Source organism: Lagopus leucura, unplaced genomic scaffold, assembly GCF_019238085.1.
Source record: "Lagopus leucura isolate 7727_CA_CO unplaced genomic scaffold, USGS_WTPT01 Super-Scaffold_100009, whole genome shotgun sequence".
Taxonomy (NCBI): Eukaryota; Metazoa; Chordata; class Aves; order Galliformes; family Phasianidae; genus Lagopus; species Lagopus leucura.
Genome location: NW_024962266.1, coordinates 21,668,449 through 21,685,521, shown reverse-complemented (window position 1 = coordinate 21,685,521; position 17,073 = coordinate 21,668,449). Strand labels below are relative to the sequence as shown.

General features: G+C 42.2%; 1 protein-coding gene across 1 annotated transcript in view; it reads left to right on the top strand.

The window, feature by feature from the left end:
• Positions 1–17,073, top strand: part of TRABD2B (TraB domain containing 2B) — a 255,932-nt gene that overhangs the window by 335 nt on the left and 238,524 nt on the right. The window contains exon 2 of the mRNA XM_042873535.1: positions 157–717. Coding sequence (XP_042729469.1) covers positions 157–717 — 561 coding nt within the window. The remainder of the gene's footprint in view (positions 1–156; positions 718–17,073) is intronic.

The following is a 17,073-nucleotide window of genomic DNA, read 5'->3' as shown; positions in this document are numbered from 1 at the left end:
GTGTGTGTGGATAGCGTGGGTATGGAGCGCTCGTGTTGCTCTGGGGCTGTGCTGGACGGTCCCCCAGCGTTCCCTGCCACCCGTGGGTCGCTTGTTCTTGTTGCAGTGGCTCTTGACCCTCCGCCACTGACTGTCCTCTGCTTTCCTTCCCCTCAGCAAGGAGAGCTGAACTCCTTCCTCTGGACCATCCGCCGCGACCCCCCCGCCTATCTCTTCGGCACCATCCACGTGCCCTACACGCGGGTGTGGGATTTCATCCCCGACAACTCTAAGGCCGCTTTCCACGCCAGCTCCAGCGTCTACTTCGAGCTGGATCTCACCGACCCCTACACCATCTCGGGGCTGGCCAGCTGCCAGATGCTGCCCCACGGGGAGAACCTGCAGGACGTGCTGCCCCGTGAGCTTTACCGCCGCCTCAAACGCCACCTGGACTACATCAAGCTGATGCTGCCCCACTGGATGACCCCGGACCAGCGGGGCAAAGGGCTCTACGCTGACTACCTCTTCAACGCCATCGCCGGCAACTGGGAGCGCAAGAGGCCCGTCTGGGTGATGCTGATGGTGAACTCCTTGACAGAGACCGACATCCGCTCCCGTGGAGTGCCGGTGCTTGATCTCTACCTCGCCCAGGAGGCTGAGAGGATGAAGAAGACGACGGGCGCGGTGGAGAGGGTGGAGGAGCAGTGTCACCCGCTGAACGGGCTCAACTTCTCCCAGGTAAGGAGGCTTCTGGGCCTCGTGGCTTGTTCCAGGAGGTTGCAGCCACTCTCTTATTTCAGTTGCTTTACTGAGGTGAACCTGAAACCTGTTGCGGTGAGATGTGTTGCAGTGTGGGCCTTTGCATTGGGCTGATGGATCTCCGTTGTGCTGCGTTCAGAGAGGCTGTGATGTGCCCAGCAAGCGCTGTGCATCTATCTTGTCTATTATTTATTGGAGAGGCAAATGTGCAGGGTGTGAATGTGTGTGTCCGCTGGCTTGTCACTTGCGAGGGAAGCTTCCACGCCTCTCCTCAGCTGACAGAGTGGAGTAAAAAGTACTTTTTTGTTTGTTTGTTTTTAAATAAAGCAGCTCTGCAGTGCTTGTCACGGAGAGGATAAAGCAAGAACAATGGAAATAGAAATTCAGCAATTGTTCAAATGGATTTAAGTATGTGCAAACTGTTGGTTGTCTTTTAATAGTTACTGCGGGTCAGAAGAAATGGGCACACGTTGTCCTTGTGGTCTGGGGGAAATTAAATGCTCAGTCCGTATGGACTTTTTTCATTTTAGAACAGGTAAAGTTCAGAAAAAAAAGAAAGAAAAGGATGTAGATTAAGAAACAAAAGTTATTGGTGAAACTGGACTCCAGAATTTTTTCAGTGGATTTAGCTTTAAACAACCAAACACTAAGCCATAAGGTCTATTTCATTTCAGTGGATTAATCAGGAGCACAGGCACAGCTATTGACTTGCTTTGTGAAACTGTTTATACGAAATCAGATTTACTAGAAATTCAGGAAATGAATGTGTGTGGAACAAAACAAATAATCCAGAGGAAATTTAAAATGGTGTCAGTTACGGTTACAATATTTCATTTTTAGCCTTCCTTTCAGCATTAATTTTAAATCAGCTCTTTCCAGCTGTATCTTACTGTCCTAGTTTGAGCAAAAGAATTCTTGGTGATGTGCAAGTAAGGATTAAAGGCTGATCTTTGGTGTGATTAAATGTCCTTAGAGCGCCTTCTCCCCTGTAATGGGGACTCTCTGAAGAGTGCAGCTTACACTTACATATGATTCATCTGATGTTCTCAGCTAGAGGACTAATTCTGCCTGTGGACAGGCATAGGAGAAGATTGGTTGCATACAGTTTTGGGGTAATTACAAGAAGGATAAAAAAAAAAAAATCTAAAAATCCCCCTCAGTGTTTGCATTGTTTAGCATGCATGCAAAGCAAGGAATTTGTTTTACTTTCTTCTGTTTAAAAGGTGTAAATGCCTATCCTTGCTGCTGAACTCCTTCTTCAAGGTGAGGTAAAAATAATTAACCACTGCAAACATCCAGTAGCATGTGGTTGTATAGGTCAGAAATGGAAGTTAGAATCAAGCAAGTGAAAGCACTTGATTAAAGATGTACCTTTGGGAAACCTTTCAGAAATGAATCATACTGCACTCTTTTTAGGTGAGAGCAGTGAGAGGGACAGGAAAAGGGAGAGAGCATCACACTCAACAGCTGCTCTCACCATAACTTTGTTTTACTCTTATTTGCTATGTTTTAAGCAGAAACAAAAGTTTCCCTTTCAATTTAGACTAGAAAAGAACAGCCAAAGTGTCAGTGCTACCAGCACGTAAAGGCAAATTATCTATGCAAAAAAATTTTAGTCAATACAGAAAATTACATTGTAATTATTGCAGAGAATTGACATTGCTACTTCTGCTCATTGGCATTCGGGGCATTTTTCATACACTGAAGCTTTTTGTGGGAACAAGGCCACCAGAACACCATGAGACAACATTAAGCAAAACCACCCAGTTATTTATTTTCTCGCTTCCTCGAGATTTCATGCATCCTGACACCTGGCGGGTTGGCTAACAATAGTAATTTGTAAAGTTATCATGCTGTCTGGCAGTCCTACTGCTCGCTGTATTACTGTGCTAATTTAGTGGAGTGGATTGCTATTGCTAGGTTTCACCTCCTAATTCCACATTTTAGAGCCTTCCTTAAGCAACACATAATTAAAACACACTAAAATGGAAATCAGAAATTAAGCAGCTTTTGTCTTGTAGGGTGTTTGCACAGTTTGATGGGAACAGCTGTGATAAATTACGGTCCTGAATCTGCTAAGGGCATCAGCAGGTTTTACCTGTCTTCAGCATTACTGTTACAGAGATACTGCTTGTAATTCCAGCACTTAGAGTTCAGGTTTTAAAATGGAGCCTTGCTGAACCGTGTCAGTGCTTTTGTTTCCCCCGTCCCCGAAGTCCAGTATTTTTGCCCTTAGCAAATTAAAGAAGAAAAAGGCTTTTTTACTTCTCCCCCTCAAAGGCAGCTTTGTGCTACTGCAAATATTTAATCTGACTACACGCACCGCATCTGTTAATCTGATACTGCGAGGAGGAAGAAATCTAGGAGTGGTCCCGGTGTGGTGCTTGGTTTTGATCTGCTCTGAAAGAAAGCGGATACACTTGCATTTTTGACCAGGAACGATCTTTGAAACGTTCTGTGCGTCGCTTTGAAATGTTGATTGTCTTAACCGGATGAAAAGATTAAGGTGGCTGATATAATTGGCTGCTTCCTGGAGAGCTAGCTCTTGCAGGTAAGAGCACAATGCATTGTTTTTAGTTGTAAGCCCCCAAACTTTGTAGTTTGGGATTTTGTACCCCCCTTGGAGTTTTTGCTGGTAGTTTTGAAGCTGCTTTCCCAAACGTGCATTGTTCCTGTTGCTGTGCTTTCCCACTGCACGTTGGGAATGCAGTGGGATGCTCACACTCCTGGAGCATCTTTGCTCTTCCCCTGTGTCTCTGTAGCTGCTGGTGGCACAAATCTGGGTGTTGTTGCTGGTGGCAAGGCTTCCAAATCACAGCAAAGAGTTCAGCTGGGAGCCTCACAACAGGAGAATTGAAGTTGGATGTAGGTGAGATTGAAATTTCAACACTTCTTGGTAGAAGTGGTTTCAGGGTTTCGTTGAAGGCAAGATAGAAAAAGTTAAAAAATGCAGAAAGAAGCAGCAGATAACTTTTCTATCTGACAATATAGCTGCTTATTTACAGTGCAAAAAGTGGTCCAGGACTGAGAAAAGCTGGTGGCAAGGCAGATGGAGCTCATTCAGGGCCTTGTCTTTGATCCTAGGCAGAGGCACTGCAGCCAGCACAGGATGGGCCAGGTGGGCTTTGAGGTTAGGAGATGCTCCAAATTCCTCCTCCTTTTTAAGACCCTTGCACAGTTCTGTGGTGAAAAATATCTCCTCACACTGCTGTTTGAGCGAGGAGGATGCTAAAGGGAGAGGATCTGTGTGTCCTCTGACAGTCCTTCCCTCACAGAGGGCAGACGATGGGCCATGGGCTGCAGGGACTGCTCGTAACCCAGGTACTGTGTGTCCTTGGCTGGCAGCTGCTGTGTGTCCTCAGCTGACATCTCATCCCCACTGAGAGTCAGACCACTCTGCCCTGCGGAACAGGCTCTTGTAGCTGGAGCTCAAAGCCTTCCCTATAGCAGGATCCTCAGCTGAGAGATTGTGAATGTCCCTTCCTTGGAGTTAAAAATAAAAACTTTCTCCCATCCTGTCGCAAGTTCTGACTGCAGGGAGAGTCTGCCGGCAGCTAATGCCAGATGCCTTTAATCCCAGGGTTTGTAAGGGCTATTTTGTGTAGGGTCTGACTATCCTGATGGATCTGTCAGGGAGCTGTTAGGCCAGAGGGGAGCTGTGAGCAGCCCCTTTTCTCTTCCTCCTCTAGTCGGGTTTTCTGAGTTATTCTCTGGCTGGTATCATTTCAAACTGCAGGGGGAGATGTTAAATATCAAACCGGTGTTGATTGGATCAGAGACAGCCTCAAAGAAAGAAATCTTAGACTGTGCCAGATTAAACTTCACACTTCACCATTCTTCCCCTTTCGTTTCTTTACCGCCTCATTCTCTGCACAAATAAACCCTGTCTCCCTACTTTCTAGCAATGAGACAGCATTCACCAGGCAGAAATTACTTTGTTAACAAAATCAGTCTTCGTTTCCCAGGTCCTGCTGTTCCATCAAACCCTGGGACATGGCAGCTTTGATTACTCTAGTGATAGGATTAGAGGTGGAACAAGTGCTGTTTAATAAAAGGCCAATGGGTGGTCCATCAAGTTTGGTCACTGACAGATCTGCAGCCTTGAAGCTGGACCTTCAATGGCAAAGCAGCATGGCACAGTGGTACTTAGGCAGGGCCACAGCTTGTGGACTTGCTATTCCGTCTCCCCTGTGCCCTTAAAAAAATTAAACATTTCTGTAATCCTAAAGCAGAGATTCTCTGAGCTGATAGGAACCGGCACAACTGACTTCAAGGGAAATTTGCCTGTTCGTATGAACGAAAGATCCAGGCTCCAAGTTTTTCAAACCAGATTAAAGGGCTCAGTTTCAAAAAACCTGTTGACTTTTGACAGTCTGTGTAATGTATTTGAGGGAATAATTTTTATTTGTTTAATTTTTTTGGAGGAAAAATGGTCTTTGCCTAGCAGAAATTGTGCCTTTTTGCTTTTAAAAAATTTCGGGCCTCATTAGAATCATCAAAAATAGTTTAGTATCAGCTGTTTAGGTTGCTGCATGTTGTTGGAAGAGATGTTGTTAAGGGTTTGCTGATACATGTGTGCATGTAGTTTTTAGCTTGCTGGCTTCAATCAAACTATCACCTCCTACCCCAACCTCAACATAAAAAAAATTCCTCACTTAAGTGATCCGTGGAGCAGAAATTCGTACAGCAGAAATAGAAATCCTTCCATTAGCTCCCTCTGAGTGCTGATGGAGCAGCCTTACATCCGTGCCAGGGAACTGTTGAGAATGAAACTGTGCAGGTATTAAAACTACAGTAGTTGCAGTAACACCTGAAGGGATCAGTGGCTGGTGTTTTATAGGTATAACTAACTGTATGTGCTGTTCTGTACAGCCACTGTGTGCTTCTTCAGCATAGCTCACTTGAAAGGCTCACTCTGGCTTTTGATGCCTGTTAAGAAAATAGCCTGTCAGTTAATGACGGCTCGAGGGGCAGCTGGCAATTCATCTGCTGTGTTTATAGTGTGTATAACTGCTAGTGGTGGATATGGAACAGGTGAGATAGAAACCCCTCCTTTCCCTCACACCTCCCTTGGTAAGATCCAAGCCTGAGACAGTGGTACCTGCCTCCCATGAGCAGACCTGGGTACATTTTGCTCCCTAGTGGAGATTTCACTCCCCAGCACTGCTAAGAGATAAGGGGATAGGTGGCCCAAATCCATCTCTGTCTTTGAGCACTATTGCTGCTTTCAAATCCATATGAGATCTTCCCTGGAGCATTATGCCATCTTCAAACTGTCCCCCAGTAATTGCAGAATATGCCACTCTTCGAGAGAAAATGATACTCCCTCCAAAATGATTTTTTCTTTCTTTGTTGCCTTCTTCTGGTTTCTGATGCTCTTGCAAGAGCAGTCAGGATCCTGCAGTGGGCCTTGAATGCTTTACTTTATAAACAGAATGAACCATTGACCTTAAAAACCTCAACCTGAAGTATAGTGCAACCTACAGTCCTCAGAAAGTCTTTAACAGCCTCCCCTCAGCTCCCTGGTGAGTAGCAATCCACGTTATAAAGCCAGCCCACATCATTCAGGCTAGTCAGAAGTTCCTGTATTGAAAAGGCCAGAAAGGATCTTAAGCAAGGGCACTCATTCACCTTGCTCTCCTGCAGAGACAGAGATCAGTGGCAGGGCTCCTGGCAAAGTGTATTTGGGAACTTCAGGGGGACATACTGCAAAATAAAAGGTTTATTTGGAGCTGTGCCTTATGGTGAAAAAACATTAATCTCTTCTCTGTTATTAGGAGCTGATGAGACAGGTAAAAAGCAGAAGGAATCAGAAAACTATCGCTTGAATCACATTAAATTGATGTGATTTCTTTAATCTTTTCATCCTATTAAAGGAGTTCTCTGCATGCTTGGATGTCTTCCCCAGAGCACACACCATTTAGGGCAGCACAGAACCGTAGTTTTTCAGCAAGGACAAGTGTTTGGGAACTTTGTTCTTTAACTTTCAAGAGTCAGCATTAGAGGAGCTTCTTTTGCAGGGACACATGTCTGCCTCACACCCACACACTTTCCCAAATTCTTGTTTCAAACCAATAAACAATTGAGATCATAGATGCTGCTAGACCAAAAATCCACGGAAAGCATTGTGGAGTAGCCACAAGGCTTCAATACCTGTCTGAACCTCTTGAAGTTGTTATGTGTGCAAGTCTCTGAGGTATTTTTCTGCACATTGCAACTATCTGTGAACCTGATATTCGAACCCATACAGAGTTATGGGTTCCAGCTTGCTTGAGACATCGGACATTGAGCTGGTGCTTACAGAGCTTTTAATTGCAGACATTGCTGTTAGAGCTCAACATCCTGGTTCTTGGACTGGAAGTGTAACAAAGCTGTATATATACCCTTTGCAGACCAGGAACAGATAAGCAATTAAAATGCATGAGTGGCTGTACACATGACAAAAACTAGTAATTATAGCACCTTGTTCATTCCCATGGATTTACTTTCTCCAGTGTTTAAAAGCACATGTGCCTTGTGCTTCTGTTATTGTTTATTGGGTCTAGTTGTCACTTAAATGCGTAGAGAATTAGAATTGACATGGTTAATACCTGTGTCAGAAGCTTGAGCAGGAATTAGCACAGATAACTGCTACTTTTATCACTGGCTGTTCCAACAGCAGTGCTTGCCATTTGGGTTTTGAATTTGTAGAGCTTCTACCGCAAGTCGTTTCAGGACTTCTAGCACAATATAAATGAAAGTTGCTAAAAACTGTAAATTAAAACCATGTGTTCAGCATCTTAGGATGAATGTTGTGCGACTTGAGGAGGCTCATTAGCAAAAGTACTTTTAGTTTGAATAAGATCAAGGACCCTAGATTTTCCACTCTAAGGGTCACTTGACATAGACCTAGCCACTCCGTTTCTCATTGTGTGTAGAATCCCACTGGACAGTTGTGCCTGAAGAAATCATCATCCCTGAAATATTGTAATTACTTTTGTTATCAGTGAATCACTGCTGATCACCTCTGTCCAGGCACTGAAACAACACTGAGGGCTGAAGAGTCTCGCAGATGTCAAAAGGGAGTTTTATTATTGGCTTCTTCGAAATTAAGATTGCAGGAGCATTAGATGTGAAAGACCACTTAATGTGAACCAAAACCTGTATGCTGTATGCAGTCCAAAGTGTCTCTTGAAGCCGGTGGTAACACCGAGCCATTCCCAGAAGCAAAAAGTACTGATTTCTTCTTTTCCAAGGCTCTGTTAACATAGCAGTTACAAAACCTTTCAAATGGGTTTCCAGTCCAGAGGTTCTTCGTGCTGGAGTATCCCTGCAACATCTCAGAGTCCATTGAGATGCCAGTTCAGACTGCTGAACACTGTTCAGAAAAGCTAGCGTAACAACACAGTTAAGGGAGTAACACTGAATGCTTTATGCTTTACCACGTTCATCAAACTTGCTTCTTCTGCCCTGTTCGTGTATTAGGGTACCCACTGGGAGACACAAATATCCCCAGTTCAGAAAATGGAGAAGGAGCTGCCTGTGTAGAAAAAGGCAAAATTCATCAAGCTTGCTTCCTGAGCCAAGGAATGAGAAAAAGGAAACAGAAACTTTCAAGTTATTTTCAAACCTCTTTCCATTTTAATAAAAGTCATCTTATGAGGAACACAGGAAAAATATTTCTTTAAAGTAGGAGATTCTGTGTCTTGAAAGTGCCCCCTCAGTATTTTAGAGACCATATTAAATCCAGGGTCTCCATTAGGCTCCCTTACTTTTGTTAACAGTCACAATGAAGACTGATTATTCTCTGTACGTTTTCTGCCACCACACAAATTTTGCTTTCCTTTGATTTCTTGCAGGCTTTTCCTATTACAGGTGACAGTGTAATAGTGATGGGGAGTATTTATTTAAATGTGAGACAAAATACTCACAGTATGGGAGTTTGCAGAGTCAGCAGATGGGGAGAGGGAGAAAGGGTGATTTGAGAAACATGCCCAACCTTTTGAAGGTCTTCATATTTCTGGCATCGAATTGATTCAGTTTTAGAAATAATCATTGAGATTAATGTTATTCCAGCAGTGAGCTGTGATGAGATGCATCCCAACGTGTCCCATTGGCTCTATAGCACTGGTAAAATCATCATAGTACTGTTAATTGCAAAAGAGCTAGCCCTTAGAGCACGTGAGGAGCTGGTTCTGACGTAGGAAAGACCACTGGGATCCAACTGGGATGTTAACTTGTCATTTGTTTTCAAGCTCAGGTGATGTTTTATTTTTAGGATGTCACATGAAGAAGAGGAAGCGAGTATGCTAAAGTGGTGCACAATGTTTTTGTGAGTCAGCTGCAGAAGAAAAAGCCTTTCGTTCTCGTGATGACTTTCTTTCCTGATTAATACAGGAAAAAGGACAGGCATCTTAAAAAATTCTCATTATTTGTTTACTGAAGAAAATAACTTATTAAGGCATAGAATCAAGCAGTACCAAGATATGGCCAAACTAGTTCTAATGTGTCTAGGTTTTCAAACACATGCTCCGTTGGTTGACAGCTACAAGCAAAGTGTATTTCAGTTTCTCTGTCATTTCTCCTTTCCATTTCCAGATCACCAGGAAGGTATTTTCTCGCCTTAAAGCTCAGAACATCAAGCCATGAAACCATGATATGCCATTCTGAAATAATCCTTTTGGTAGTGAGGTGAAGTTCAGAAGGTCAAAGCAGCAGACATTCTCAGGTGTGAAACAGTATTCGACTTCATGGAGTGGCTTGTGGCTGTATGCAGGCTTGTGCTGACTAGCTTTTTACTCAGCTAATTGTGTGAGGCCAGGGAGGATTTTCTTTATTAGCTCAAGTGGCTTGGCTGTGAAATCAGACATACTGTACAGTATATAATTCAGCTCACTTTCAAAGGCATTTTTGTTGAAGTTGGGTATCCAGAGAGACCTGAGCCTTCAACATGGATGTATCTGAAACACACTTCAGAAATTTAATAATTTAAAGTCAGCCCTTATACTGGTTTATGTTCCAGTAATGGAATAGTGCTTGCTTTAGAAAAGACTCTATTTATATCTTCATGCTTAAAGGATATATTTTTTTATTTCCCCCTCCTCCCCCTCCCTGCGTTGAGCACTTGCTGTGTGTTAACTGTGACTGGCCAGCTTTGCAAGGGACTCAGCACATTATGGATCTGAAGTTGAAAGGAAGTATAGTTTGGAGTAGCTGAGAACTGCTTGTAATGCTGTTTTGTGTTTTGGGAAGTACAAAGAGCTATAATCTCCTAAAAGGTGTCATGTTTTGGCATATTTTGGATTTTGTCATTACTGACAAAGAGATATCAGTGGATGATATCTGTAGGAATGCAAAACACAATCACCAAAACCCACACGAGATCTCTTATCAGGCTCTCTCTGAAGCTGTTGCAGATTCATTTGAATTACACTGGAAAGATTTATCTCTTATTAATGGAGCGCTCTTCATTTTTTAAAATTGGGTTGTGCAACACATCAAGTAACAATGTCATAACACATCATAAATCAGTTTGTTCACTGAAGGATTCTAGATGAGTTAATCTAACATCCTGGACGTAGTTCATGAGCAGTTAATTTTAGCAGTTCTCTTTGATACATATCAGTTAAAGCGAAGCAACTCCAGCCATTATGGAGAGTCAAAACTGGTTAACGGCAAAGCAAGTTCGGACAAAGATTGTTCAGAGATAAAGCCTTTGGCAGATCCTTCAAGTGATCTGTGCTTTTTATAGAACAATCGTAGCTTTAATACCAGCAGTGCAGACGCTCTGGGACAAAGAGAAAACACACACACACCAAACCACAGAATAAAACCACACGCACCACTTGGTAGTCACATCTAACAAGAAAGTCAAGCTAAAGTTCACCAGCCCTGACGTAGTTCCCAAAGAACTCTGTGGCAGGCAATGGGGTGGGAAGAAGTACCCTAAAAAAGATATTCAGGAATTATTCCCATTGTTGGTGGAAGAAATCGAGAATGTTTGATTTGAAAGGCAAAGTTATGCAGCAGCCTGCCAAATGCCATTTATCTCAAGGTCATACAATATAAATAACCACAGGAGTTAGCTCTAAAGCAAAGGAGCAGGAGGTAGCTAAACAAAAACAGAGGAAGGGATTCCTCTCTCTTTCCTGTGGATGTTCTGTGTGCTACTGAGAAGGTTTTAAGGCTTGGCATCTGTAACAAGTCTAACATACAAAAAGCAGAAAAGCATACCGAGATCAGGGAGTGTAAGAGAATGTAGCTTTGTGGAAGGAATCGTGGTTTGAGACCAAGCCACTAAACTGTCCCACGTTTCTGCAAGAATTAGTCAAGGATGATAACTAAAAAGAAAAGGTCATCTAGGAAATAAATTCCTCTTGGAAGTTGAAACCTGAAAACATCAATTCCTGTTATACAGCAGGGACAAAGGGTGTTTATTTTCTGTTTGATGGTGTGCATTTTCCTGTTCTTCCAGCACACCAAATCAGAGAGAAAGAGAAAAACAAGCTTAACAGCTGCTAGGTCTTATATTCCAGCATTCTTACCAGTCAAGGAAGGAAAGGATGTGCTTTCAAACTGAAAGTGTTGTTCTTCAGCTATCCCTTGCCTTGTTCAGCCAGCACTGGCAGTGATCACTACATAGAGTCCCCTTCCTCTGTGTTGTTGGAACTCTGGTTTCTTCAGAACAGAAAGAAAGCAAGCTGGGTTCTGGATGAGACTTATAAAAACTTATTTCAGCAGCATCCAGGAACCCTAATATATAATATATACATACAGGATAATTTGATATCTATAGGCCTTACTTAACTAGTTGGAAACAGTCATGACCTTAGAAGCTGAAACTTCCCGTTATTATTATGCCTTGGGCTAAGACAGTGGTTTTTTCCATCTATAGATTTCTCTTATCCCTTTCAACTTATTTAATTCTCTTAGAAAAAAAGAAATTCTTGTATGTGGTGAGACCAGAGTCAATGAAATGTTGATGTAAAGGGGCCACCTACAGGACTGCTGTCTCCAGAGCCTCATAGTTCTTCAGGCAAGAGATTTTGGGATACATTTACATCCCCTGACAAACAAACCAGCTCCACCTATCTTTACAACTCATTTTCATTCCTTCAAAAACACATTTGCACAAATCCAAATGCTTTTTAACAATGGCAGACATCACGGAATAGCATCATTAGCAATGAACCAAGGGCATTTGTGTTGCAACAACTTTTGTTGAAGGATTATTGTGTTGAAAATCCTTAGATTTTGGCACAAGCTGGAGAATTCAGCAGTTCCATTTTGCATGTCCTGCCATCGTTCAACAAGAAGACTTTGTTGCTAGACATCGCAGTAGGGCAGCCAGTTGGCTTCTCCCAATCTCCTCAGGTTTCCAGATGTCATAACAACATGAGGGAGAGTGACTTAGCCATCTTCCATTTGTTTACGCTGGAGCTGCTAGTCAGAGACCAAGCCACAACACTGCACAGCTTTTCAAAAAGGACTTAATAGGTCTCTCTGTAAACAGATCTAAATATTTGCTCCAGTGACATTTATCGCATCACACGTCTGGCGTGAGTGTTTAGTCCTTGTTTTGCTTGCATGTTTGGATTCTTTTATAAACATTAATGAAGTGCTGGAATACAAATGAGTGATCCCCCCTTTTCTTCCCACCGTGGAGGGGAGGGGAATGGAAGGGCACAAAGTAATAATAGTTCAACCTTTAACCCATAATTGTTCAGTACATTTTGATGACAGCTCTTGTTCTCACGTGCTTTAAAATACTTTATTCAAAATGTACATCCATGCAGAAATCATCACACCTTTCTTCAAAGGCAGCTGGAGTAGGAGGCAGCTCTCGATGGAGTGTCATTTGATGTTTGGCTGGCCATAACAAGTTGCCCTGCTGCTGTGTTGCCAGCATACAGCATTGTGCCCCATCTACAAGGAATTTAATAAGGGATATATTTAATGAATTCTGCCCTTGGCATCTGCTTTGGCCTACTGTCTGGCCAGAGTAATGAGCCTGAAACTCAAGATGAGTTCAAGAGATGAGCTCAAGGCTCATCTACATCTTGTTGGAGTGCCCTTATGCAGAACGTAGGCCCTAGAAAGCAGGCAGCTTTCTGTTTTGTCTTTTGATCTCCTCATTAAAGGGGTTGAGGGAGAGCATGGGTAAGGAAACTGTGACCAAATCCATAGTGGTTATCACAGGGGCAACTTTTAGTTTATTTTCATATTGCTGTGGTATGAGACCATAAAGAAGATGTGTTAGGTACCTGTTTTCTAATTGTAAGAGGGGTAAATCTGTGAAACATGTAAAGCCTTTGTCTCTCAACCTGCTCCATACTGAGGAAATGTTGAGTATCTCATTCCTTTGTGGGAGCAGTTGCAGTACTACTTCTCTCTGTGCAGTTTGAAATGTCATGGTATCTCTCATACATAATGAATTGTCTTCATCTCCTGACAGATGGGACAGTGCTTTGCTCAGGACCTTACTGAGCATCTTTAGTTTGCACAGGTGTACTTGCAGGAGTGGTGGTTTGGCATCCATGGTAGCCAGTAGGAAAAGAAATCCTATATTAGCCAGGAGAATTTCTCTAGAAATTTCCTCAACACATGCAAGTAAGCTCTCAGTTCTTTGTTAAGAGCAAAACTGCTGCATTTATGCTATGGGACATAAAAGAAGTAATAAATGCCGAGGAAGTAATCAGAAGTTCATTCTTTAGATGATCTTTAAGAAAAACATTGTGCTGTACAAAACATCTGCGGGCTGGTTGTCTACAAGAGTATGAAGTGCAAAGGATTTATTTCCCAAAAATCAGGTTTTAGGAGGTCAAGATTAATACCCAAGAGCAAAAAAAAAAAAAAAAAGAAAAGAAAAGTATATGTTTCCTCCTTCTGAATGATTAGGTATAAAATGGGTTAAAAATGGTACTGCCTTTGGATCAGCTTGTGTATCAAAGTATTCAATTTGCATATCCTTGTGTACTACTAGAAAGTGCCTGTCAACTCCATTAGTTATCAAATTGCTTATTTGTCATATACATTCCCTGACTAAATCCTTATCAGCTTTTCCTCTTGTAACAGTATTTGTTTATGAGAACCAGAACTTTCAATCCTAAGGAATATAAAACGTCTCTCAAAAGGATTTCTTCATTTGCGCTTACAGGGACTTAGGCTGGTTGTTACTGGGAGGATGCTCTGTAGGATGCTTTTCTGGTGGGTAGTTTGGGAGTAGGAAACTTGTCTGCATAGGTGCTCCCTTGTCACCTCTGTCCCTGTTGATAGTTAAAATAGAGGACAGTGATTTTTACAGGTCTCAGCAGCTGTGAAGGACTCATGGGAAAAAGGGAAAGTTGGAGATATGGACAGAAGAAGGGGTTTGATGACGTTTTTGTCATCTTCTGCCTGATGTGCCAACACTATTGGGAACTTTCTTTTTTGCTGATTTATAGTCCAGTGCACTCCAGGGTCCCCATCACTCAAGCATTTTGCCTTTCACTCATTTTTGGAACACAAACATGGAAGTGTATTTGGAACTCACTGGAGCTTTGAAAACAAAACAAAACAAAAACCTAAGGCAAGCTGCCAGATCAGAATCTAATACACAACATATGTTTACAGGGTTACAGTCTTCTGCCATGCTGGCTTTAGCAGGACTCCGGTATGAAATGGAGTAAATGCCTTCCAAGACCTTTTATCATCCACTGTGTTTATCAAAACAGTAAAAACACTGTTTTTATTTTGGCAAAAATGCCTTTCCTCTTGTCTGAAGCCTTTTGAGTTCCCCACCACATTTGGGATCAGTGGAAGACTATGCCCTTGGTCTTGCTTATCTAGTTCTCTTTACAAGAGCTCATCTGACTTGGAGCTGGACGGATCCCTCCACCAGTTTCACAAGCATCCCCAAACTGTATGTCTGTAAGGAGAGAGATCTATCTGTTTTGTGCAGTTGTAAAGTAAATCTTGGCACTCTGTGAAGGGTCTGTGTAGAAGTTGATGTCCAAGAGTACAACAGAGGAGGAAGGGTGGTATTTTAAGCTAGTTTGAGTAGCCTCAGTGTGTCCAAATGCAGGGGATGTCATCAGTAACAGTACACAAAGTCCAAGAAAATTCAACTTGAAGTATGTACAAACGTTGTGGTTCGAGTTGAAGTTCTTGATAAACTCTGAAAGATCAGCAGCCAAAACAGCTATATGCCCACCACTTTTTCTTCTCCTGCTCTTGTATGTAGGATATGCCTCACATGATTCATTAAGCATGTTAGACCACATAGATCCTGTGGGATCTACAAGCAGAACTCCAGGCTTACAAGGGCTGTGCTTGCATGCTGAATGGCTTAGCAGGAGGCAGGTCTTGTCTGGGGCCTCAAACACAATCAGTGTGGTCCTTTGTGTGCATGCAAGATGGGCAAGATATTAGAACCATTTATTTTTGGAAAATGCTTTCCATAGGCAGAAACAATACTCACATAATTATCTGTATTTTGAGGGGAAAAAAAAAGTTCCTTCAAATATCTCAGATTCAAACTTAAAGTGTAGCTAGAAAAACCCAAGAGTCTCATCAGCAGAACAAAGGCCTCGTGGCTGACCCACATGGACATTCTTGTGCTGTTAGTTCACAGCTACACAGCCAAGATAGAAGACTGAATTCTTAGCTTTTATCTTTTGTAGAATGTTGTTCCCTGCTGAGTTATGGAAGGCAACAGAGAGGTGGAAGTCTCCTAGCAGCTTTGGGTGAGAAAGCTTTTTTTTTCTTTAACAGGAGCTCTCTAACACTCGCTCTACCAGGATACCTGAGTAGCCTAGGTTGTTTGAGGTAGGGTGACTTTAGCTTATAGTGAACGTACTGTGCTGACGTTAATAGAGTTACAGTGCTTTACATCTTAGGAGTTGTTCTTGCTCATAGGAGATTTAATGTGTTTTTTTCATCTGATTTCAAGTGGGTCAGATTACTCCATAACTTTTAGTAGCATCAGATGTTGTGACCACTCATTGTTCCTGAACTAGTTTTGGATGAAAAAGGGAGGCAGGGCGTAACAGTTTCACCTCAACATCTGATCAGGGAGGTCTCTGTTTGGTTATCTTAACTAAAAATTCATCTCAGAAATAAAAATCACATGTATGGAAACCACATAGACAAAAATATACAGATGTTGCATCTCTTGCAGCTTCAGGGCCTCATTGTAGCTTGGATGGACAGAAAGCTGTTTGTTTTTTAAGAGAGATTAAATTGGTTGTAGTGGACTTTCAATCCCTCATCTCTGTCTTTGCTCCCAAAATGTCTCCTTTCCATCACTAAGGAGATTAGCTGGTTGTGTGCTTGGTTCAGTCGTTGAGTCAAAAATTTATCCTTCTGCTTGCCATTCTTATTTGCCTTTGCTGGTTGGTTTCAAAGAAATTTCTGTATCTGCTCCGTGTTCTGTTTCAGCTGTGGGTAGTTTTATTTGTCTGGTAAGTGCAGAATAACATTTAAAAGATTCAATCAGTGAAAGTCCATACTGGCTAATCCCTGGGACACTGTGACTACAGGGACAATGACGTTTCCCTGACATAGGGTCTGTTTCCTGTATTTCAACAGCAATCTAGCTCCTAATCACTTGTTCTGTGCAGAAAACGTACACTGTATGCTGTGTAGCTGCCCGAATGCAGATGTAAGTTTCAGATCATGAGATTTCAGGTTCTTTGTATCAGCATGGGTTTTAATGCTCTTGGTGACACAGCCAAATGGTGTTGTTATGATAAAATTCAAAATTCATCTCTGAAGCACCTCTCTGTAGTGTTGCCTCATGCATTCTCGACTAGCAACGTATTCCTTTGTCTAAGTGACTTCCAGTGTTGGAACTATTTCCTAGCATATTTAAGGTTTTTCTTTACTACTTCCAGATGTGGTTCCTTGTTTTACCATTCCTTGACTTTGTAAATATATTTTCTCTGGAGTTAGTGCTGATCAGTTATTTGGATAGAGCTGTCATGATGCGCAAGTTCTTGGTCCGTCTCTATTAGAAGACATTTTTAAAGATTTCTTTTTTTACAACCACAGACAAACAAACGGGCTTCTACAGATATTGAATTTCAGCTTTGTCCTGTTTGTTAACCAGCATTCCCACTCCTCCTGGGACAGTTCCTAGGGACACCTCGTGGCTGTCAGGAGCTCTACAGTGAGCATCACAGTCGCATCAGATTGTTTTATACTGAACCTTCAAATGCAGAAATGTTTTTAGAAGAGTTATGAGACAGACTGCCAACTTGCTGATTAGAAACTAGAAATGTTTTAAGTTCTATTTTGACGGAAACGAATAAGCAAATATATTCTAAAGTAGAGTTACTCCTCCATCACCGCCCAAAACAATGGAAGCATGTTATTAGT